Source organism: Xenopus laevis, chromosome 7L (assembly GCF_017654675.1).
Source record: "Xenopus laevis strain J_2021 chromosome 7L, Xenopus_laevis_v10.1, whole genome shotgun sequence".
Classification (NCBI taxonomy): Eukaryota; Metazoa; Chordata; class Amphibia; order Anura; family Pipidae; genus Xenopus; species Xenopus laevis.
In genome coordinates, this window is record NC_054383.1 from 90,272,870 (window position 1) to 90,298,003 (window position 25,134).

The 25,134-nt window shown below is 38.5% G+C and overlaps 1 protein-coding gene across 8 annotated transcripts in view; it reads left to right on the top strand.

The window, feature by feature from the left end:
- The window catches only part of c1orf159.L (chromosome 1 open reading frame 159 L homeolog), a 55,208-nt gene extending 30,463 nt beyond the window's left edge, over positions 1-24,745 (top strand). For 5 of the 8 annotated variants that reach the window (XM_041569321.1, XM_018225965.2, XM_018225961.2 and 2 more), the window contains exons 2-10: positions 8,754-8,875; positions 9,004-9,076; positions 12,257-12,323; positions 13,873-13,980; positions 18,073-18,138; positions 19,589-19,723; positions 23,511-23,536; positions 23,810-23,840; positions 24,251-24,745. In XM_041569321.1, coding sequence (XP_041425255.1) covers positions 9,005-9,076; positions 12,257-12,323; positions 13,873-13,980; positions 18,073-18,138; positions 19,589-19,723; positions 23,511-23,536; positions 23,810-23,840; positions 24,251-24,339 — 594 coding nt within the window. In that variant the 5' untranslated portion in view covers positions 8,754-8,875; position 9,004 and the 3' untranslated portion in view covers positions 24,340-24,745. Of the gene's footprint in view, positions 1-2,339; positions 2,452-6,817; positions 6,839-8,753; positions 8,876-9,003; positions 9,077-12,256; positions 12,324-13,872; positions 13,981-18,072; positions 18,139-19,588; positions 19,724-23,510; positions 23,537-23,809; positions 23,841-24,250 lie in introns of those variants that run through there. The other 3 variants (XM_018225964.2, XM_041569320.1, XM_018225966.2) reach the window with 3 other exon arrangements.
- The last annotated feature ends 389 nt before the right edge of the window (positions 24,746-25,134 follow it).

Below are 25,134 nucleotides of genomic sequence, written 5' to 3' on the forward strand. Positions count from 1 at the left end.
TAGGATAGGAGCTGCAGTATTAATGTGGTGTGACATCACTTCCTGTCTGAGTCTCTCCCTGCTCTGGGCTCAGATTACAGTAGAGAAGGGAGGGGTGGGGGGGGAGAGGAGCAAATTGAGCATGCTCTTGCCCAGGGCAGTGAGGTTTAAGCTGAAGGGAGGAAGTCTGATACAGAAGCCCATGTGTACACAATAGAAGGAAAGAAATGCAGTGTTTCTTTTGACAGGGGACTCAGAGCAGCACTACTTTGGGGGTTTACTGGTATATTTAGATGGACCTTTCTGTTAAGGCTTACTTAGTTTTAACCTTTCCTTCTCCTTTAAGCCAAAATTATATTGTTATTGTTACCTTTTATTAGTTATCTTTGCATTCAGCTTTTCATAATTCAGTCTTTCATTCAAACCACTGCCTGGTTGCTAGGTTAATGTGGACCCCAGCAACCAGATAGCTGCTAACATTCCAAACTGGAGAGCTGCTGAACAAAAAGCTAAATCATTCAAGAGCCACATATAATAAAAAATTAAAACCAACTGCATAGGGCCGGGTGCCCAAGGCAAATTGACCAGCCATGTCGCCATATTAGAGCAAATGAGAAGAGAGCATCCGCATGCTTTAACTTCCGAGAATGGAACACACTCCGGACTTTTCTGTGAGGGGACTAGGAGTAGGAGACATGGAAGGTACATGCCTGGCGCCCCCAAACGTTGCTCCCTAGGCACGTGCCTCTTCTGCCTACCCCTAGTTCCGGCCATGCAACCAAAGTAGTTATTCACCTTTGAGTTAATTTATAGTTTAATGAAGAGTGTGATATTCTGAGATACTTTGCAATTGGATTTAGTTTTTTGTTATATAGCTTTGTATTCAACAGCTCTCCAGTTTGCATTATAAACAACCTGGTTGGTAGGGTCCAAAGTGGCCAAGCAACCATGCATTGAAAAATGGGTAATTTAAAGTAGCAATAACGATAAATTAGTAGCCTTACAGAGCATTTGTGAAAGTTAGAAAGAGTGAGAAGAAATTATTAAAAAAAACTATAAATAATAATGAAGACCAATTAAAACGTTTAGAAATGGCAATTCTATAACATACTAAAACTTAACCATGAATCATCCCTTTAAGAGGGCAGTTCACCTTGTATTTTCCTAGTGGTAGTTAAGTAAACCAGGTAGTTGGCTCTCTTACTCAGGGGTCCCCAGCCTCTTTTTACCCATGAACCACATGAAAATATAAATAAAATTGCAAAGCAACACAAGCATGAAAAAAGTACCTTTGGGTTGCTCAATAAGGACCATAGTTCATTATTTGGTAGTCCCTATGTGGACTAGCACATTACAGCTGGGTCTGTTTGGCAGTACACTGGAGTCCTTATGCCTCCAAGTGAGAAATACAAAAATAAGTCTCTCCTTTGAGGCCACTGGGAGTAACGTTAAAGGACTTGGTGAGCAACATGTTGGTTGCCAGCCAGGTCTGGACTGGGAGTCAAAATAGGCCCTGGCATTCCAAGTACAAAGAGGCCCAAACAGGTCCCAGCAGCCCACTAAATAGTGGCTTTCTATGGCACCTGATAGCCCCTCTGGCATTTGCCAGAACCCACAAATTGCCAGTCCGGGCCTGTTGCCAGCCACTAACTGATATGGAGCACAACAGCTTTCAGTGGTGTAACTAGATATTACTGGGCCCCACAACAAATTATTTTTCAGGCCCCATAAATGTCTAGAGGTTGACCTGTTTTTAGTGTACCATTATTTATTGTATATGAATTATACATTCATGGGGCCTCTACACCTCCTGGACCCCCTGCAGCCGCAGGGTCTGCTTCCTCTGTAGTTACTTCCCTGGTTGCTTTATGTGCAGGAAAGTGTCTCAAGATATCTGTGCTGTGAAATAAAGGAGTAGAAACTGTCCCGCAGAGGAAAGAATATAGTTAAAAGCCAGGCACATTCCAAACTGCTGGGAGCAGCCAGAAAAGAATTTTGCGTAGCCAAGTAATGGTGGGACATAAAATAGTACAGCCGCCACAGCAGGTCTTTTGGCAGTGCAGTGGAGAAACATATATAGTGAACTAGGTAAAAGGCTTTATTCTGTAAATAATTGCTGGGAATATCAGGCATAATAATTGTAAATATTGTGTCTCCAGAATTCAGTAAGGGGCTGGTAGAGAGTAAAGAGAGCTCTCCCTGAGGCTCCTAGCACAGACGCTGCTGTGATTTGGAATGAACCAGAATGAGCATTGAGTCAGTTCGACTGACAGGAAGGTGCACACTGGCTCCTGCCTCACTGTGGATCAGTCCGGCACCTGCAGCGGCTCCTCTTCCTCTATCCTCACAATCAAGGAGAGCTCAGGAAAGAAAGGGGGCGTGGCTTCACGCTAGACCAGGAAGTAGCTGAAATGAGCTGGAAATTTCAACTAGTTATTCAGAAACCACATGAGAGTGAATGCAGGGAGAAAGGTATGTTATTATGGGCAGTGTTTACAGTTAAAGGGTATTATTCTTATTCTTGAATGTCTTTCTTTGCACTTGGCATAGCTTTATCTTCTCCTAAGGACATTTTTGCCAAGTGTTGGTCATGTCTGTCACAAGCTGGCCATAGGCGCAAAGATTAAGTTGTACAAAATGAAGGTTCAAAATTTTTCTGACAATGTGTAGATCGTACTATTCGATAGGTCGTTTAGTCCTCCGGACAGGTTCGAAGATTTCAGTCGGCTAATGATAATATCTCGCTTATCTTATCAGTCTATATCAGTGGGTCACTGTCACTACTATTTGTCTGTAAATTAGTGGCCAGAACATTGTTTGATTTGTTCTTTTTACTACTTAATTCAATCTGAATGGTAACTTGTAGGTCCGGAGATTGCAACGCGTGATCATTCGTCAGATATAAGGATAAATCAGCACGTCTATGGCCAGCGTTGATGCAGAGAGTGCTATTCTGAGACAAATTGCAATTGGTTTTTATTTTCTGTTGTTTGTGGTTTTTATTTATCTCTCGGCTGTGCAATTTCTGCAATCTGGTTCTAGCGCTAAGGTAATTAGGACCCTAGCAACCAGATTGCTGAAATTGCACACTGATTTGAATAAGAGACTTGAATATGAATAGGAGAGTGCCTGAATAGAAAGATGAGTAATCAAAAGTAGCAATCGTAATAACATTGTCGCCTTGCAGAGCATTTGTCTTGTGGGTAATTGACCCCCATTTAAGGGAGAAGGAAATCTACTAAGGCATTTTATTGCCAATAGATTAGCTGCAATAGTGCAAGCTAGTATGCTATATTTATTCTGTAGAATGTTTTACTATACCTGAGTAAAAAGCATTAGAATCTCTCTTTATTTTGGATGGCAGCTACAGTATTAGCTTGTTGTTACATCACTTCCTGCCTGAGTCTCTCCTTGTGCACTTATAGCTCTGGGCTCCGATTACAGCAGAAAAGGGAGGGGGGAAGAGGAGCAAACTGAGCATGCTCACTCCCGGGGCAAGGAGGTTTAAGCTGAAGGCAGGAAGTCTGATACAGAAGCCCATGTGTACACAATAGAAGGAAAGAAATGCAGTGTTTCTTTTGACAGAGGACTCGGAGCAGCACTACTTTGAGGGTTTACTGGTATATTTAGGTGGACCTTTCTGATAAGGCTTACTTAGTTTTAACCTTGCCTTCTCCTTCAAAAGCTAGAAAGAGTCAGAAGAAGGCAAATAATTAAAAAAACTATATATATACACACACACACACACACACACACACACACACACACACACACACACACACACGTGTGAAAAACTATTTGCCCCCTTCCTGATTTCTTATTCTTTTGCATGTTTGTCACACAAAATGTTTCTGATCATCAAACACATTTAACTATTAGTCAAAGATAACACAAGTAAACACAAAATGCAGTTTTTAAATGAGGGTTTTTATTATTTAGGGAGAAAAGGGAGAAAAGAAATCAAAACCTGTGTGAAAAAGTAATTGCCCCCTGAACCCAATAACTGGTTGGGCCACCCTTAGCAGCAATAACTGCAATCAAGCGTTTGCGATAACTTGCAACGAGTCTTTTACAGCGCTCTGGGCGAATTTTGGCCCACTCATCTTTGCAGAATTGTTGTAATTCAGCTTTATTTGAGGGTTTTCTAGCATGAACCGCCTTTTTAAGGTCATGCCACAACATCTCCATAGACTCAGTCAGGACTTTGACTAGGCCACTCCAAAGTCTTCATTTTGTTTTTCTTCAGCCATTCAGAGGTGGATTTGCTGGTGTGTTTTGGGTCATTGTCCTGCTGCAGCACCCAAGATCGCTTCAGCTTGAGTTGACGAACAGATGGCCGGACATTCTCCTTCAGGATTTTTTGGTAGACAGTAGAATTCATGGTTCCATCTATCACAGTAAGTCTTCCAGGTCCTGAAGCAGCAAAACAACCCCAGACCATCACACTACCACCACCATATTTTACTGTTGGTATGATGTTCTTTTTCTGAAATGCTGTGTTACTTTTACGCCAGATGTAACGGGACGCACACCTTCCAAAAAGTTCAACTTTTGTCTCGTCGGTCCTCAAGGTATTTTCCCAAAAGTCTTGGCAATCATTGAGATGTTTTTTAGCAAAATTGAGACGAGCCTTAATCTTCTTTTTGCTTAAAAGTGGTTTGCGCCTTGGAAATCTGCCATGCAGGCCGTTTTTGCCCAGTCTCTTTCTTATGGTGGAGTCGTGAACACTGACCTTAATTGAGGCAAGTGAGGCCTGCAGTTCTTTAGATGTTGTCCTGGGGTCTTTTGTGGCCTCTCGGATGAGTTATCTCTGCGCTCTTGGGGTAATTTTGGTCGGCCGGCCACTCCTGGGAAGGTTCACCACTGTTCCATGTTTTTGCCATTTGTGGATAATGGCTCTCACTGTGGTTCGCTGGAGTCCCAAAGCTTTAGAAATGGCTTTATAACCTTTGAAATTTAACTCAGGTGTGATAAACCACAGTTAAGTTATTTTTTAACAAGGGGGGCAATCACTTTTTCACACAGGCCCATGTAGATTTGGAGTTTTTTTTCTCCCTTAATAACTTAAACCTTCATTTAAAAACTGCATTTTGTGTTCAATTATGTTATCTTTGACTAATAGTTAACGGTTTTTGATGAGCAGAAACATTTAAGTGTGACAAACATGCAAAAGAATAAGAAATCAGGAGGGGGCAAATAGTTTTTCACACCACTGTGTGTGTGTGTGTGTGTGTGTGTGTGTGTGTGTGTGTATATATATATATATATATATATATATATATATATATATATATATAAAAAAAACATGAAGACCAATTGAAAAGTTGCTTAGAATTAGCAATTCCGTAACATAATTTACTTAATGGTTTAATTTAATCGTGAACCACCCCGTTAAAAGATAGAATGCAACTGTTTGAAAATAAGATTTGTTGAAGTTAGTGGAGCACAGTAGTGATGTGCAGTTCAGGTTTTACCGACCCGCCCTGCCGATGATGTGACAAAAGGGACGGGGCGCGTCTATAAAAGTTGGAGTCGGAAGCCGGATTTCTCATGTTGAGTTTTGTTAGGAGTATCTGTGACACATGCACATGCTCTGTGAGCTTTGAGCAGATGTTGGGAAGCTAAGCTTAGTAGTAGTTGGAAATCATCAAGCAGAAAATGAGGTTCACCTCTTTTATATAGGCTGATGCCACAAGATGATTATTAAATTATGATACAAAAATGGTCTCATTTTCAGCGTTAGTCTGGCATAATTAAAATTCCTTTCTAAATATGCTAATTTGCTCCTTGCAAGGGATTATTTGTAAGATTTTGAAACGTCACTAATAAATGAGTAAGGACTAGAACCGATTTAAAGGAGTTGTATAGGATAAGTGAAAATCCCCTATTATTGTAGGCAGTAATGAATAATATACGGGGCTGGTTTCACTTTGGGCTAAAAGTTAATATTATCTTTAAAAAAATACCTCTTTATTGGAGCTTCCTATAGATCTGCTTTGCTCCATGGCCATGTTTCAAATGAGGTGTGGGCTTGTCTTAAAGGGATACTGTCATGGGAAAAAAAAAATTTCAAAATAAATCAGTTAATAGTGCTGCTCCAGCAGAATTCTGCACTGAAATCCATTTCTCAAAAAAACAAACAGATTCTTTTATATTCAATTTTGAAATCTGACATGGGGCTAGACATATTGTCAATTTCCCAGCTGCCCCAAGTCATGTGACTTGTGCTCTGTTAAACTTCAATCACTCTTTACTGCTGTACTGCAAGTTGGAGTGATATCACCCCCTCCCTTTTCCCCCCAGCAGCCAAACAAAAGAACAATGGGAAGGTAACCAGATAGCAGCTCCCTAACACAAGATAACAGCTGCCTGGTAGATCTAAGAACAACACTCAATAGTAAAAACCCATGTCCCACTGAGACACATTCAGTTGCATTGAGAAGGAAAAACAGCAACCTGCCAAAAAGCATTTCTCTCCTAAAGTGCAGGTACAAGTCACATGACCAGGGGCAGCTGGGAAATTGACAAAATGTCTAGCCCCATGTCAGATTTCAAAATTGAATATAAAAAAATCTGTTTGCTCTTTTGAGAAATGGATTTCAGTGCAGAATTCTATCATGACAGTATCCCTTTAACGGTCCCTTCTAGAAGCACAGTCCTGCATTCACACACGCAAAGGCAGGCTTCTGCTCCCTTATTACATACCTCCCAGCTGTCCCTTTTTTTTGCAGGACTGTCTTGATTTTGACAGCTTAACCCACAGTCCCAGATTGTTACTGAAATACCTGACTTTCTCCTGCACTGACCAGCCAGAAAAAGCTACAAAGTTTCAAAAACACACAATGGGAAATGTGCTGAAGTATGTCTTCAATAATATAATTGTTCTACATTTTTTATATATATATTTCACAAAGGTTGATAAACGTATTTCTTAAAGGGGAACTATTGCGAACATTTTATATAGGCTTCATCATACTGAAATAAGAAACTTTTTAAATACAATCAATTAAGTCTGCATTGTTTCTGATTTAATCAAGTTTATCTTCACTGTTCCTCTCTCAGCATCTGTTTCTACTAATTCTGTATTCATTCAGGAGTTGGGTGTCAGATGAATGATCCAATATATCTTATAGGGGAGCTCCTTTTGCATAGAAGATGTATTAGAGCTCACTCTATTAAAATCACCAGAAATCCTGTCTCTCTACATGCAGAATTTGAAAGTGGGATAGTGAAGATAAACTTGATTATTTCAGAAACAATGCATAATATTTAATTGATTGTATTTAGAAAGTTTCTTTAATTTTTGCGATAGTTCGTTGGGGCCCCTGGCCAGAAAACATTCATGAGTGCTGACCACAAATCCCTTTACCTTAAATGAGAGCCAGAAAGTGCTCTCACTTTTGCTTCAGCACTTTTCCCATTGGAGTTAATTGAAGCCACGGGAGGCAAACACTGGAGTTTTTTGGTTGGCTAAAAAAAGCTACTTTTGACATTGGTATGATAAAAACCACATGCTGCATGGTGCTCAATGTTCACGGGTGTCACAGAAGTCAGAATATTTTTCCCTATAATATCAACCCGTGCATATATCTATGAATTTTGCAATGTGAAAAAATAAACGGATTCATTTATCTTGTACTGTAAGTGCTTTCATTTATACAATTATTTGTTTTTGGGAAAAGCACAAAAGTAGTGAATGCAGTTGTATAAGTGCAGCCTCATTGTCATGTATTGCATACAGTTATAAATAAATTGTCAGGCAGAGCAGAAATATAATTCCAATTAGAAAATCTGAGTATTGGGATTATGCAGTTGGCGGGTACATGATTATCATCAACCCCTGTGTTAGAATTCCTGTTCTGTGCCTTTTGGCATAGGTTTGTGTAATCATACTAAAAATGTACAGGCTGAAAAAAGGGGGGAAATGTATCAGTTTAGACTAGACATAGTTTAAGCATGACCTATGAATCAGATATGTTCTGTTAAATTGTTTTTTCAGGTCAAATGATTCTGCCTCTCTAAATCTGTATTTGGCTAATGATTACTGAAAAATGTGTGTGCCCCTCCCAGCCACCTTAAATTGTTTTATACCAGGTATTCTGTTAAAAAAATCATTTGAAATTAACTGTATAATGTTGCCAAAAAAAAGCTAAAATCTAGACTTTTTTTTTTAACTCTACAGAAAGGCTATTTTTTCATATATTGAAATAAAAAGCAGCAATAGTGATACATTTTAGCCTTACAGAGCATTTTATTTTTAGATGGGGTCAGTGACCCCCATTTGAAAGATCGAACGCGTCCTAGAAGAAGGGAAATAATTTAAAACAAAATAAATAATGAAGACCAATTGAAAAATTGCTTAGTATTGGCCATTCTATAACATACTAAAAGTTAACTTAAAAGTAAACCACCCCTTTGATGTTTGTGTCACTTTTTAATGTTATTGTGCACTAGATAAATAAAAGTGAATTCTGTAGTTTCACTACTTGTTTAATTCTGAGGTTAGGATTGTTATTACAGAGCTAGTCAGACACTGAAAATAGAGTGTATGGGATGACCTGTAGTGGGTGCACAAAGAGGTCTGCCTCAGCATGATGGGTGTGTGACACACTTCTTAGGCAACTGAGGGTGCAGAACATCCGTTCCATGGACTGCGCAGCATTTGTGTTATTCCTTGCCATCTCCCTTTCACTCACAGACAGCATGCATCACTAATCTGAACCCTTATCTGCAGTTCCAGATTGTAACCACATTGATTTTTCTTTTAATGGCAGTTCCTGCATGTGAAACCCATTCAGGAACAAAATGATAAGGACCCCAGTCACCTAGCAGCCACCCAAAAAGAAAATACACCCCATGCCAAAATGCTCGTCTGAAATCCAACTTTTACAGAAAGGTGAGTTTTGTGAGAACCAAGATACAAAATAATGCACACAAAATAAAAATACTCAGGAATGTAGTTACTGTTCTGACACTGTTTACTGGCTTACTAACACCTGCATTTAACTGTCTGTTTTGAATTAGGATGGCTGTTCCATGTGCCATATTCCTGGGCAGGTTTATAGCAGACACAGTAGGAGTATCCATTTTATCTGTGGTATGTATTCTTTCTATCTCCTCCTCTATTCCAGTGAAATCATATTCTAACTAACTTCTATTCATATGAAACAGCTGCTGTAAGTAAATGGAAATCTGGTGCCTAATAGGCATAATGAAAATAATCCAGCTCATCTCCACTACAGAAATAGATTTCATTCCACAGTGGTGCCTTTGTAAGCAATGGCTGCCCATAAGCAATGCCTACGTTCTCCCTTGGCTTCAGTATGATTGCCTTTTGTAAGTTTTCTCTCTTTTGAAATGGATGAAGGAAACAGGTGCATTACAAGAGAATGTAAGTGTTTGCAGTTCACCAGTTGAACTATGCATAATACTAATTCAGATGGGTCTGATGAAATGGATAGTAATGAGCTGGCAAGATGTAGTTGTGCATCATAGGGCTGAAAGAGTAAGAGTAAATGATAGGAGCAATTGGAGTCTTTGCACGAACACAGTTGATTCAGGGAGCTAAAGTGGGACTGTTCTATGCCAGTGCACACCTGCATTATCCCAGAGGCTTGAGGCAAATCAAAGGGTAAAATGGAAAAGCAATGCAGTTTGTTTTGCATTAAATTATCATGCTTTGTAATATCCCTGCCAGTAAAAAGTTAAAAAACGTAAGTGTAACAGCTGTTTGATTAGAGAACAATTCTTGCTGGCCTCTTCGCACACAGAGAATATCAGGTATATGTTTCTTCTTGCTCCAAAGCAATCTCAAAACACCTGATTTTCACCCAAAGTTTTCTATTGCTTGTAATAGGCATCAGATCAACAACAGGGCAGATCTGGCCTTGTTTTCCATTTTAACTGAAATGTTATGGCACTATTTCCACACAGTTCATTTGGCCAAGGCACCTAATTGTGTTTTTACACAGAGATTGATCACCAAAATGACTATAATGTATGAAACATTTGGGGCATATTTATCAAAATCCAAATTTATGGAGTATTTTAATTAAAAAAAAAAAGTCAGATCAAACTAGAATCCACAATTGGACCTTATGTATTATTATAAAATCACGATTTATTCAGTTCAGGGACAAGCACGAAAAAATTGAGCAAAAATGAGAATCTAGTATTTTTCCAGAATCGCTTGATTTTTTATCAGGCTTTATCCCGTAAAAGCCATAATTTTTCAGGTTTTTGTCCGAAAAGTCAGAAATAGTTATATTTACTGGCTTTCAAATTGGATAGGGACCCCTACCATTGACTTATATACAACCTCAGTAGGTCTGAGTTTTCTGACTTTTTCCATCCTTGGGGTATAACACATGTAAAATTTTGAGTTGTTTTTTTTCCACTTAATATTTGGATTTTATAGTAAAAAAACACAGAGTTTTTCAAGTTTTTGGCATTTGGACTTTAATAAATACATCCCCTATGTGTGTGTGGTTAACTTAAGGTGCATTCTATTAAAGGGTGGTAAATATTCTTTTGTTTAGTAGAAAAAAAAGCTTCTTCTATTTGGTATTGTTAAAAAGGGGGTTGTCTTGTCCCACCCCAATGATCTGCATTAAAACATTTGGTCTGGTAGTGTTTTATTTTTTGCAAATGTACTAAGGGTGAAGGAAGATGTTTAAAGACAATAGATTTTTTCTTGAGTTCATTTACCTGCAGGAGAGCAGATTCAGGGCATGGCTTATGGGACTTTTTTTTCCATGATACATCTTGGCTAACTCAGATGACGGAACATCCTGTGCTGTGTATGTTTCCCCACCGTCAATTTGCATTTCAGTCGGGGACAAACAAGAGACGTTTTTTTCACCTGCCAAGATTTACCAGGGGCGACAAAATGTCCTGTGCACCTTTGCCTTTACCACGGGCAACTAATCTCCACGTCTGCCATAGCTACAGGTATAAGGGGAACTATTTCCCCCACCTTCCTTTAGCTAAGCCATTTTTCCCTGGGACTTCACCATATTTGTTAAACAGTTTATTTAGGCATCTGTAGACTACATCTGAAAGACAAGATTTGTTTATAAGAATGAAACAAAAATAAAGAAAATAGTAATGATACTCTAGAACTTAACTAGAAGTTTTGCAATTCCAATGAACATTTTTCTTTATTGTTCCTCAACCTTCTTTTACAAATCAATTGCTAACAACCTACTACACTTCTTGTCCTTCCTGAGGATGTCATTTTAGATGGAGTTTCTGGATACTTTTGACCAAAACTGTGTCTGGATACTTTTGGCTATATGATTTATTTAACTGCCTTTTTATAGCTAACATTTCAGTGTTTCAGTACAGTGTCGGACTTGGACACCAGGGGCCCACCCAAAAACCTTAGACATCGGGCCCACCATAAAACCTTAGACCAGGGGCCCACTCTCAGTACTATTATTCTTCCTCTTTTTACTCAGCCTCTATTCTCCTAGTCTCTTTTCTTTATATAATATAATCTATTATTCCATCTATTTAGCCTCTTTGTTCTCATAGAATAGGGAATGGCCATGAAATATGCCAAAAGTTTAGAAGCATGAGGGCCCACTGAACCCTGGGCCCACTGGGAGTTTTCCTGGTATCCTGGTGGGCCAGTCCGACACTGTTACAGTATGAGTATACTGTAGTCCAGGGATCCCCAACCTTTTGAACCTGTGAGCAACATTCAGAAGTAAAAGGAGTTGGGGAGCAACACTAGCATGAAAAATGTTCTTGGGGTGCCAAATAAGGTCTGTGATTGTCCATTTGGTAGGCCCTATGTGGATCGTTAAACTACATTGAGACTCTGTTTGACAGTACACCTGGTTTTTATACAACTAAAACTTGCCTCCAAGCCTGGAATTAAAAAATAAGCTCCTGCTTTGAGGCCACTGGGAGCAACATCCAAGGGGTTGGAGAGCAACATGTTGCTCATGAGCTACTGGTTGGGGATCACTGCTGTAGTCTAACATTTTGTATGGGTCGCACAATATTCCCTACGGCATGAATTGACATATGTTCTCAGTCACTGCAACTCATGCATTATAGACAGGCAACTGCAAAATTTCTCAGGAAGCACCATGGCAAAAAGGTGTTAAACAGTATATCTGTGTTCCCATGGGTTCTTCAGTTAAAAAAATGCCGAACACAAATCTAAAAATATCACATTTAAGAAACTGGCTAATGTAGAGCACAGATTACAGAAGCAAAGTACCCTGTCCAGTAATTTTCTTGTGTCCTACTTTTTTGCCGGATTCAGGTGAATGACTGCTGCAGTGAGAGAGATTTAAATGGCTCCTGTCCCATATCCCATCGGTGCAGTCCAGGTAATTATTACTCTGCATATGAATACAGATGCATGCTGCCTTTACAATTACGAAAAGGCACAGTTATAACTAAGAAGAGTGTTAGATTCATGTAAAACAAGGCAATAGCATATAATTATATAGCTCACCTCTACGCTGATGTTGCATTCTGTTATATTAGTGTGATACTGAATATTGTAATTATCCAAAACTACATATGCAGGTCTTCCAAACAGAGCTCTGCAATGTGTGAGTGATGTATTATTTATCATGATGTGTTTGTTGTGTAATTAGAAAATGAAGGAGTAAGGCAAAAAAAATTTCTTGCTGAAAATACATTAAAATGCAGCAAGCATTAAAGAACAAGTAAAATGAAACATTTATTTTCGCCATTATTTTAGATTTTTTTGGTACAGGTATAGGACCGGTTATCCAGAATGCTTGTGACCTGGGGTTTTCCGGACAACTGATCTTTCTGTAATTTGGATCTTTATACCTTAAGTCTACTAGAAAAGCATGTAAACATTTAAATTAAACCCAATAGGCCGGTTTTGCTTCCAATAGGGATTAATTATATCTTAGTTGGGATCAAGTACAAGGTAATTTTTTATTACAGAGAACAAAATAAATCATTTTAAAAAATGTGGATAAAATGGAGGCTATGGGAGAAGGCCTTTCAGTAAGTTGGAACTTTCTGGATAACAGATCCTATACCTGTATTCCATTCTGTCCTCCTCTAGTGTGAAATGTAAATGTTAACTTAATAGCAGCTTGTTTTGTCATACCATATCATATACCTATGTATATTGCATAGATATGATTTGAAGCATGCAAGTTGTATTCAAAGGGGTTATTCAAGTTTAAGTTGACTTTTACTATGTTAAAGTTAGCACCTTCTGTCTCAGCCAGGCTTAGAAATGAGGTTTACTATGCCTGTCATCCAAAAATCTATTGCTTTGGGGAGGCAAATTGTCACTGTCTATGGATACTAAAAATACATTTACAGGTAAACTACCATAGTAACATAGTAAGTTAGGTTGAAAAAAGACACACGTCCATGAAGTTCAACCTTTCATCTCTATTTTAACCTGCCTAACTGCTAGTTGACCCAGAGGAAGGGCAAAAACCCCATCTGAAACCTCTCCAATTTGCCTCAGAGGGGGGAAAAGGAAATTGGACTAGTCCCTGGATCAACTTGTACTATGAGCTATCTTCCATAACCCTGTATTCCCTTACTTGTTAAAAAGCCATCCAACCCCTTCTTAAAGCTATCTAATAAATCAGCCAGTACAACTGATTCAGGGAGAGAAATTCTCATCTTCACAGTTCTCACTGTAAAAAACCCCATCCAAATATTTAGGTGGAACCTCCTTTCTTCTAATCTGAATGGGTGCCCATGTGTCAGCTGAAAAGACCTACTGGTAAATAAAGCATTACTGAAAAGTTAATTGTAAGGTGAACTTTCCCTTTAGCTAAAATTAATTAACACTGAGTTTAATTTATCCTGCCTGTTTTTTAGTAGAAAAGTTACCATAGCAATTATGAGCTACTGTTTTCCTAATCCAAACAGGTTGCTTCAGACTCTGGTCAGAAGATGGAAGCAGTACTTGCATTAAATGCAAAAATGAGACCAGTCTGGGTTCTGAAGTCATTCATAATGTGACAGAATGCAGAAATTGTAAGTTTTAGGTAACAGAGGTATCATAAGTGAACTGTTCCTATACTGGAAACCATTGCAGAAGGAAGGGCAAAGGACTGAGATTCAAGTAATTTGTATTTCTAGGGTGATCTTCTGTCCAGTTATAACAAAAACTAGAGGAACCAGAGGAAGTTCTTATAGGGCAGTTACTGACACTAAAAAACAAATATGAATGTATATTAAAAGTTGCCTATAGGTCATGATGTTTTTTGCTGAGAGGTTTGTTTTTGTAAGTAATTGTTAGTTGAAGTTTCTAAACCGGACTGTTTTGCCAACCTGACTGTCCCATCTCAGCCTGTTTCTAATGCTAACGGACTCCTGCTGCACAAATATGGCAGCCCACTCATACAGGAACATGGGGCATCGCAACGGTAATGTAAAAGCATTGTGCAAATACTTTATGGTGAAGTTAGCTTTCAAAGGCAATATTATGATATATATAAAAAAAAAACTGTTTAATATCTGGTGTCAGTATCTCTTTAAGGGATCTCAAATATGCAAAATCCAACTTTTCCTAATAAACAAAGTCATGTCAGTGATTAGCTACATCATGCGGTAGATCACTTTAGGAAGGCTTTAGTCCTGAGAATATGGTGTTTTGGACATAAATACCATCCCAATGATTTTTGGTCAAGGGTATTGTATAGCCACATTTTTAAAAGAATGTATTCACATAAGGTGCCCATACACAGAGCAGCCTGTCTCCTATTCTCTGCACTGCAATTGAAGATGCTGGTTGGTTTGCAACAACAACAAAAAAACCAGTGACCACAAGGCTTTGATTTTATTATTATTAGCATTATTTATATTACTTACATTTGCATTCAGGCCCTAAAACATTTTGTCATTCCAACTGATGCCCATTTGCTAGAGTACATAAACCCTATCAACCAGATAGCTACTAAACTTCCAAGGCTGTCAGTTTCACAACAAAAGGAAGTAGGAGAAGTTATTCCACTAGAGATTCTGTATCACAGCAGTGCAACAAACTGTCCCATAAAAATGTATTTATAATGCTGTAGGTCTGACTATATGTATTGACCAAACTGTAAATGATACGCTTTTAAATAGCCCCTACATCATTCTAGATCTCGAACTTCCAGCCCTTGAACACTGTCACTTGTCTAAAAGCCTAACATAAGCAATTTTTTTTTAAATCACTGGAAAATACCATATGCCACATTTTTTACCAGCCACTTTTCTGCAGCAAAGGGAGAAAGCCCTTGACTAACCTATAATTAAAGATTATAATTAATAATGTACCCCCTGCTAAAATGTATAAAGATATTAAAAATTACCTCCGTGTTATGTGACCTGTATAAAAGGCCTCAGCCTTCAGCCTCCTGCTTTTATATGGTCACGTAACTCCTCGGTGATGGTAGATTATCCACTACAGTAGAACCCCCATTTCATGTTTTTCAGGAAAAATCCAGGAAACTGTAAAATCAGGGAAATATATTATGCATAATATAAAGGTGGGACCACAAAACAATAATGTAAAATGAGGGAAGACAATGGAGGTAAAATTGAGGTTTAACTGTATATAATCTGTGTGGCTAAACAACTATAAAAACAGGCGCAATAAAAATATATCTCTCTTGTTTTTCTGTATTGAAAGAATCCAATGGGAGCCGTCTGTATAGAGGCCTTGGATGAACTTTGCACTTCTGGAAAGGGAAGTGCTTTATTTACTTTTAGGTGAAGAATGAATACAATGTTAAGCAGATTAATCTAAAGACCAGCAAACAAGAGGTTCTAGTGTTCCAGAGTACTGTAATCTCTTAAATAATTCTCTTAACTACATTTTGTATATGCATAGAAAATTTTCATAGTACATTATTACAGCGATATGAAACTGCAAGTAAGTGAATTTCAAAGTTACAGGCCCCTTACCCTGTCCAAGAGTAGAATAGCTTAATTTGCAAGGTTGGCAATGGCAATATTTTGTATCTTTGCCCAAATAGGCCACCCAAGTGAAGGGCCAAATCTGATCCTTTACATCTCCTTGCCAGCATTTGGATCAGATTATGAGCCTGTGCTTTATTTAGACAGAATAGAAAATCTGCAAACATTGGTTTAGCTCAATGCTCAGACCCAAAGGCCTATCTACATCACGAGTGACAGTTGTCAGCCTATATTTCTCTATTTATGGCTAATAAATATTCAGTGAAAATGCCAGCAGACAAATTTACTTGGGAAGTGACACTTTTTTCTACAGGTATAATATCCGTTATACGGAAACCCATTATCCAGAAAGCTCCAAATTACGGAATGGCCATCTCCCATAGACTCAATTTTAACCAAATTATCCAAATTTTAAAAAATGATTTCCTTTTTCTCTTTAATAATAAAACAGTGCCTTGTACTTGATCCAAACTAAGATGTAATTAATCCTTATTGAAAGCAAAACCAGCCTATTGGGTATATTTAATACTTAAAAGATTTTCTAATAGACTTAAGGTATGAAGATCCATATTACAGAAAGATCCGTTATCTGGAAGATCCCGAGTATTCTGATAACAGGCCCCATACCTGTAGTAGACTAAATGTAGTAACAAATGCAAATTGATTGCCTCTAATATCGTTCCATTATAGGTAATAGGAATCTCCAAGCTCATGGCACAAATAAGCATTAATCAACTAAAAATACAGTGGGGATCATTTATAAACAATTGGCAGATTTGCACATGGGCAGTAACCAATGGCAACCAATCAGACGATTGCTTTCAGTGCTCAACCTGCAGCTGGCTGAAAAAAGCTTATCCCCGATTGGTTGTTGTAGGTTACTGCCCAGGAGCAAATTTGCCCAGTGTTTATAAATCCGCCCCAGTGAGCTTTATTTTAAGCATGTAGTTGTTCGGATCTGCCAAAAGGCAGATTAAAAGCCATTTGAAGCAATCCCTGGCATTTTGCCCGTATGCTTTTGTTAATACAAAACCATGTTATATTTTATGTAAACAGGTTTTGCAACTGTTACTTCTGATGGCATTACATTTTCGACTACCTATTGAGCTTAATATTTCCTCTTGACTCCAACAGCTTCTTACCGATATCAGGATTCTGATAGTGGGGACAGAATTTGCATCATGACTGCATACCTCTCAACTGTCCTGTTTTTTCGCGGGACAGTTCTGATTTTGACAGTTAGTCCGCAGTCCCGGATTCTGATTGACGTCCCGCATTTCTCTTTGATCTTGTGCACTGAATGCCAGAAAAAGATGCAAAGTTTCTAAAACTTAATTAGATAAGAGGCTGTTGGCAGAGAGCCCAGAATATTCAGCACCTGCACTTAGATACAATTGTATCTGTTTAAGATAAGCAAAGATACAATTGTAACTAATTAGATGAGCAGGGCAATTTTCACATTTATTGTTGAAACTGTAATAACACATGCAACGTGTCCCTAAAATTCCCAGACGTGCTAAATTTTCCATAACCTGCCAAATTTCCATAACCTTGCCTCAGAGGCAACTTTGGGCGACTATAGAAAACGCATCGTCGTGTGTGCATTAGCGCAGATGACTTTTCATTGCAGCCTATGGGGAAAAAATCTGAGGCAGTTTGGGGAGATAGTCGCTCAAAAGACGAAGCGTTTCGCCAGGCAACAAAATCTCCTCGTGTGGACTAGCCCTTACCAGTGCAGGGCAACACTGCATTATATTTTTATTACTTTTTTGATGCTAATGTTCATTTAAGCCACAAATGGTACCATCCATGACAGAATTGTTAGATGATGTAGTGTACATGTTTTTCCCCCTTCATCAGCTTCTTTGGTTATGTAAAGATGCATTTGTTTTGCAAACCTGCCATATGAGGCTGTGGAACATTCTGATCTTTGCCCAGTTTGGCCAGTGGAGAAGCACATGAAACTACCAAACTTAATTTACTTCACTGTGAAATCTTTGACAAAATGGATTGTCCTAGCATCCTGCCTCATAAACTTTCTACTATGTTTGTATGTTGTCAGTTGTTTTGCTCTAATATATGCACCACCTAGACTTTCAGATCCTTTCATTATTGCGTGGCGTCCTATTTTATTGTTTTTCTTTCTTATTGATTTTTTTTTGTCAGTCAGCTCCAGTACACTGGACGTAAACTTGAATGCCAGCATCACTCCTTCTGTGTCCCACAATCTTGGTGAGTCATAGAAAATATTAGATGAAACCTTTCTTTTTCATTTGGTTTGTGTAAAATCTAGATTGAGCTGATTCATCCAAACACAAACCTTTAATATCATGTGACTTTGGCTATGGTACATGCAGCATTTCGATCCTGCTTGAGATAACAATCAAAATGCTGCTATTCTCCTTTGATTACTTTCAGTGGAAGATCATTGGTCATTCAGCACTTATGATTTATACTTAAAAACAGGAAAGGTAAAGGGCTAATTGTGGCTGCTTCAAATTAAAGCGCACTTAATCCAGGGTTACCTGTGTGTTTTGGTTGCTGCTACAAGTAGTTATAAAGTATATTACCATGAAATGAAAGTACCATTGCCCTAAAGGCAATAAATTTGTGTTTGTAAATGATCAGGCTCAAATCCAAATATGCAAATTAGGGGCTGAATTTGTTTTGCCATTGGGCCCAAATGCAGCTCAAATATTATGAATTCATTGCATCCCTTTTTCTTTTACAAAACATGACAATTTCCTCCAAGGAAGATTGTGTACAAGCTGTACAAGCAGAAACTGAATGTTCTATACATGTGGGGGCAGATTTATTATGTGGTGTAAAAAATGGCTCAATAATTTGCCGGCACTATGTAAAAACCAACATAAAAATGGCAAAATGTTTTATGTTCTTTTTTCCTTGAGCAACTTTTGCCAAAATGTAATTACAAAAGTTTAAAGCTGTGTAAAATAATGGTGGCAAATCTGGCATTCGTATGGTGTAAAATAAAACACACCTTCATAATTTTGCCTTTTCTTTAAACTGTTTTTTTCCTCTAATTTTGTTTTACACAGCAGGTCCGGACAGGGATTAAAAATAGGCCCTGGAATTCCAAGTACACAGAGGCCCAAACAGCCCCCCACAGACCCAATAAATAGTGAGTGCCTATGGCATCTTACAACAGCCCCTCTGAACCCACAAATTCCCAGTCCGGGCCTGATACTCCGCATAATAAATAGACTCTGTGATGCATTCTCACTGCTTGGATTTAGCAGTTTGTTGCCTTTTGAAGTTCTGATTACAGATACACATACAATGCTTTGATTGGTGCTCTTACTTCTCCCCTTCATCACCCCCAGTCATTACAGATTATCTATGATCAGAAATAGACTTGTTTCAGTTGTGTAGTGGGAGATCTGATGAGTTTGTTCTCAATTTGGTTTAAAAAATGTCTTATGAATGATGCTTTCCAGGGTACATAATATAGTGATGATTGGGTCATTATTAACAACAGTCATTGCCTGTTTTGGACAGGGTAATTTATTTTTTTACCAATGTGTTGGAAGCTTAATACCCAGCTGTTCCCTCTAAAAATAAAGATTTAAGAGATGAAGTTAGGCAGCAGGGATCCTGCTGATGTGGTGACATGCTGGAATGGAAGTTTGAACTTGTATTTGATTATTTTCTCGTTTTACAGGTAGTCCAGGAATAGCTGCCTCTCTCCTGCTGGGCATACTCTTCATCAGTCTGTTCCTCATTCTTTCAGTGGCCTCATTTTTTTACCTCAAACGTTCACAAAAACTTCCTGAAATTTTCTACAGAAGAAATAAGGGTATGTACCATGATCTTTGCCCTGATGTAGCCTGCATAAATCTCAGGTTTTTTTTCCAATAGTGTGATGCATAGGTATATAGTGCGTCTGATGGAAAAGATTTTTACAAGATGGCCATAGACGCAAAGATCTGATCGTACGAATCGAGGATTCTTACAATTTTCGGACCGTGTGTGGAGAGTCCCGGCATTTTTCGTCCGGCGGAGATCGGTCGTTTGGTCGATCTTACAGGTTAAAAGATTTCTGTCGGCTGTGGGTTATATCTCTGCATGTATTGCCGATCATACGATTTTCAGTGGGAGACTGTCACTGGCTTTGGTCGGACATAACTTTCGTACGATTGTTGTCAGCGGCAGAACATCAGCTGATCTGTTCTTTTGTACTTTATTTGATCTAAATGGTTAGTGGCAGGTCGGGAGATGGAAAAGTCCAATCGTACGATTATTTATACGATTGGATCTTTGGGTCTATGGCCAGCTTTATACTTTTCTATCAAAAGAAACCCACTCCAGCTTTGATTAGAGAAGGTATATAGATAGATAGATAGATAGATAGATAGATAGATATATAGATATATCTATATATATCTATATCTATATATATATAGAGATATATAGAGATATATAGAGATATATAGAGATATATAGAGATATATAGAGATATATAGAGATATATAGAGATATATAGAGATATATAGAGATATATAGAGATATATAGAGATATATAGAGATATATAGAGATATATAGAGATATATAGAGATATATAGAGATATATAGAGATATATAGAGATATATAGAGATATATAGATATATATATAGACCAAAAAATGACCAGCAACACCAGGATTTCAGTGAAAAAGAAATGTATTCATATGTGCATATATAGCCTATAGATATATATATATATATATATATATATATATAGATAGTGCCACCTTTCCGTGTTTTTCGATGGCTTTTGCATCCTGCCTATTGCTGATATTAAATTTGCACATGATAATTGATGAAAGGTATTTAAAACATAGGAAAAAAACCTAAATAAGTTTAAAACAAAAGAAAATGTAGTCAATTTAGATTTATTTTTTCATTGTAACCACTGTTTTTAGATGTTTTCATTAATTATGAAAATTATTAATTTTAATCCCCACCAAATCTGTTGTGTATGGGTAATTTTGACCAAAATGGGCATATATGTCACTTTAGGAGTCCGCGCCCACAGAACGCCCTAATGTATTCCTTCTGCAGATGCATCTTTGTTTGCAGGTTTATTGGGCAACAGCAGTGGGGAAGTGAGGAGGAGCCTTCGGTTTCATCCAATTGCTCAGGCAACCAGCCCAAACAAACGGAAAAAATAGTTTATACATATTTTGAGGTATCTTTCTATTGGGCCCAATACCTTGTTAGCGTTAGCCAGTCAAAGTATTCCAAAAGACTGGAAGAGCTAAAACGTTATGCAAATACATATAATATTTCTATAAATAATGCAGAATTGTTGATAAAATATACTTAAATGAAAGTAATTTAAAAGAGTAAGACCCCTTACACCTCAGCTCCACTGGTAAGTGTATGGTGGGAGGATGCTATATAGTTAAGTTGGGTTGAACCCCTCCAAATGAAAACCCAGTATCCATACACACACTCCTCCATACCCTCACACAAATTATATATACCCATACCTATACTAACTATAGAGTTTAGTATCACACTAGCCTTTGATATTATGTCTGCTCAAGAAATCATCCAAGCCATTCTTAAAAGCATAGTCAGCCATCACAACATCAACAGGCAGTGCATTCCATAGCCTCACTGTAAAGAACTGCCTACGTTGCTTCAAAAGAAAGTTTCTTTTCCTCTAGTCTGAAGGGGTCTCCTCTGGTGCAGTGATTCTCTGTATCGGTAAAAAAGGTTCCCTGCAAGGCCCCATTGTAGCTGCCGCCCTACTCACGAGCCCTTGGATGCCTGTATAGAAACATGGCCCTGCATCACGCATTAAATTAAATGAACTGTGTGAGAGATTACCAAGTGCTTATGGAATAGTGAAAATCGTCCAATTGATAGTCGTCAGTTTGTTGACCTGAATTTTCTCTGCCTATGTTCCTAGAAAATACCAACAACCCTGCAGTTGTTGTAGGTGCTATAAACCTCTCAGCTAGGGTTGCCACCCGGCCGGTATTTTACCTAGCCGGTAAAATATCTACCAAGGCCGGGGCCGGTATTACAAATTTACCGGCAGTGTAAAGTTTTCAGAAAAGGTGCCAACCCTACTCACTGACCTTTTCATTGTGTGAAAGTCCTCATGCAATAGAGTAGAGGCAAGTACACCAACATTTCAAAAGGGAATTACACCCCTTCCATTAAAATCTTTTATGGCATGTACAACATTTCAAAGGGCTCCCGCCTCCTTTTTTTAGGTTCACAAAAAACGACGGTCTACTTCCCCTTTTAAATGTCACCCTACTTGCCTCTACAGTACATCATTGCAGAAACCTAATGAATATAGTGTTTCAAATGTGTTTTAAATTTTTCTTTTTGTTTTAAAAAAGTTATTGTAACAATACCTGTGCAGCGGGGTTGCCCGACGCGCCATCGGCGGGGACACCTGCCGCATGGTCAGAAGTCCTTGCAGCCATCTTCGCGCTGGCGCCGGCTCTCTAGGGCGCGCGCGCGCCGCGCCTCCTTCCTATTTAAAGGCGCTGGCATTGTGACGCCAGCGCGCAAAGGCGCGAATTTCAAACACATAAATAGCTGCTCAGCATAGCAATGGTGGCCCGTGATAGAACTTTGTTTCTAGTGGTTTCTGAGCCTAGTGCATCTGTTCCTGTTATTCTGTTATCTTGATTATCCGTGTTTGACCCTTCCTGTATCCTGACCACTCTGAACTCTGTATCCTGACCCTTGCCTGCCTACGACAACTCTCCTGCTTAACCCCTTGATTGACTACCTGGTTTTGACCCTTGCCTGCCTGACGATTCTGATATCCGCCTGCCTCGACCCAGCCTGTCTGACCATCCTTCTGTCTAATCCTTTGTACCGTGACCTTTGGCCCAAAAAGAGTTTGCTAACAGCCGTACCCCTTCGCCAGCCAGAACATCTCGCCTTGCACCCCTCGTTAAGTCCAGGTGGCACCCAAGTAAGCTGAGGGTTCCTCCTGAAGCCCAACGGTGGTCACACTACTGGTAAAGCCGAGACCAGGGTGCTTGGCATTTGTTCTTGTATCGGGTGCCGGCCGTGACAGTTATTTAATGATTAAAAATGTATCAAATTGTTTTGTTAACTTTTCTGTAGAAGCTCCTCATCACCATCTTCAGCTTTTTCTGTTTTCTCTTTATTCTGACTAAGGCTAATGCACAGCAGAGTGAAAGCGAACTTTGACACAAAAAAAAAGATTGCCGAATACTTAACAAATTTTAAGAGTTCAGTTCACCATGCACTTGGGATCACCTGAATCTGAATCTTGCTAAAAAAGGCAAAAGGCCAAATCCAATCATAATCCTAGCCAAAACTGAACCTTTAAAGCTCTGGCTGACTTGAGTGTGAAAATGTTTTCGGTTCACAATTGAAACATTTTCTTAACTTTGTGGATTTAGGTGAATAAACAGCATGTAGTATTTGGGCAAATCCAAAAAGCAGGCATGTGCTTAGGACACAACGGTGGAGGGGCTCTAGGCAAATACCTCATTTTGTTTATTTATGGACAAACATAATAACTACAAAAACTGACAAAGCCAGGAAAAAAGTTCCTTTTTATGGATGTTCTCTGTAACTAAATATTTTTCTATTTTCTTAGCATCCATCTTTCAACCCAGCGAAATGGTAAGTCGTTTATTCACATTTTCCAATACCAATCTGCATCAAAAGGCAAATTTAAAGGAGAAGGAAAGGGTTCGTCAGTTTGGCACCCCCCGGTAAATCTATACACTTAACTAAGACTCAAGGCTGGCGCTCTTCATTGCTAAACAAGGTAGCATTTGAGGCTATATTATAGGCTGTATAAATAATGACATCACACTGATTTGAGATTCATTTCCTGGTATTCAGCTCGGTTATTGAAAAAGCTCTATTGCTAATTTCTTTTTCCTTTTTTAGGCTTCTATGATTCCAAATCCCAACTCTTCAGGTAACCAATTTTCCAACCATTTGAATATGTGTAGTGGGCCAATAGCACAAAAGGAAAATGCTTTACATAAATTTTATAGCTTTGCTTTTAAACAACATTTGCAAAAAAACAAGTGTCCTGGTTTTTTGATAAATGTTTTTATCTGGTGGATGTGTAAGGAGATTAAGGAAAATATGCTGGTACCAGAATGACTATTTCATACCCATCGGCTGTGGGCCCTTTTGTGGCCCATGAGGGTCTTGAATAATTAGAATTTTGCATGTGTGCAGTGCATCTGGACCAGACGCCATAAGCCCCCAAGTGTTTGTTTTATTTTTTTTATTTAGGCCTTTCTTTTTTTAACCTAAATGTACATTTGATCCCCTAACTACACGCTAGTAACTTGAGCTTATTTTTGCTAATTATTTCAGTTCGAAAGCCAAGGTATGTCCGCCGTGAGAGGACTCGTACAACAGCAGTGCCAGAATCTTCAGTGGACACTCGAGTCAGCAATGTTTAGTCTGTTGCTGTCAGCAGTGGTGGAATCACAAATCTGAACATCAGAAATACCGTGAAAACCTTGAAAAAGGTGTGAAGAAATATTAGAATTTGTGTTATCTTCTAGGTTTGGACTTGAGTTTTATGAAGCACTGAACAGAGAACAATATTATTTATCCACTTGCATCAAAAGGCAAACAGTTTTACATGTAATTGGCAATTGTTGCAAAGATCGATAAGAACAATGAAGGGAATGTCACCGTAACTGTACATCTAATCTGACACGTTCAACTGTTTTAATCCTCTTTTTGCTCAATTCACTTTGTGGAACAATGGACTTCAAATCTTTCATTTATGCTTATTTTTTTATAATTAGATTGGTTTTTTTGTATCTTCAGCAGCTTTAATAAATGAAGTAATTTAAAACATATCTTGGTTTGCTAGCCAAAAGGACTGGTAAAATTGGATGTAGAAAAATGGAAGTTACTTATAGTAAGGGCAGTGTAGCCATTTGTGCCTTAAAGGAGAAGGAAAGCTACCAAGGCAGTTTATTGCCAATAGCTTAGCTACATCAGTGCAAGCTAGAAAACTATTTTTATTTTTTAGAATGTTTTTCCATACCTGAGTGAACAACTCAAGGCACTCTGTTTGTTTACTTTTTGCTGTGACATCACTTCCTGCCTGAGTTTCTCATTGTTTGCTCACAGCTCTGAGCGCAGATTACAGCAGGGAGAGGAGGAGGAATGGGGAGAGGAGCAAACTGAGCATGCTCAAGCCCAAGCCCTAGAGGTTTTAGTTGAAAACAGAAATCCGAGCA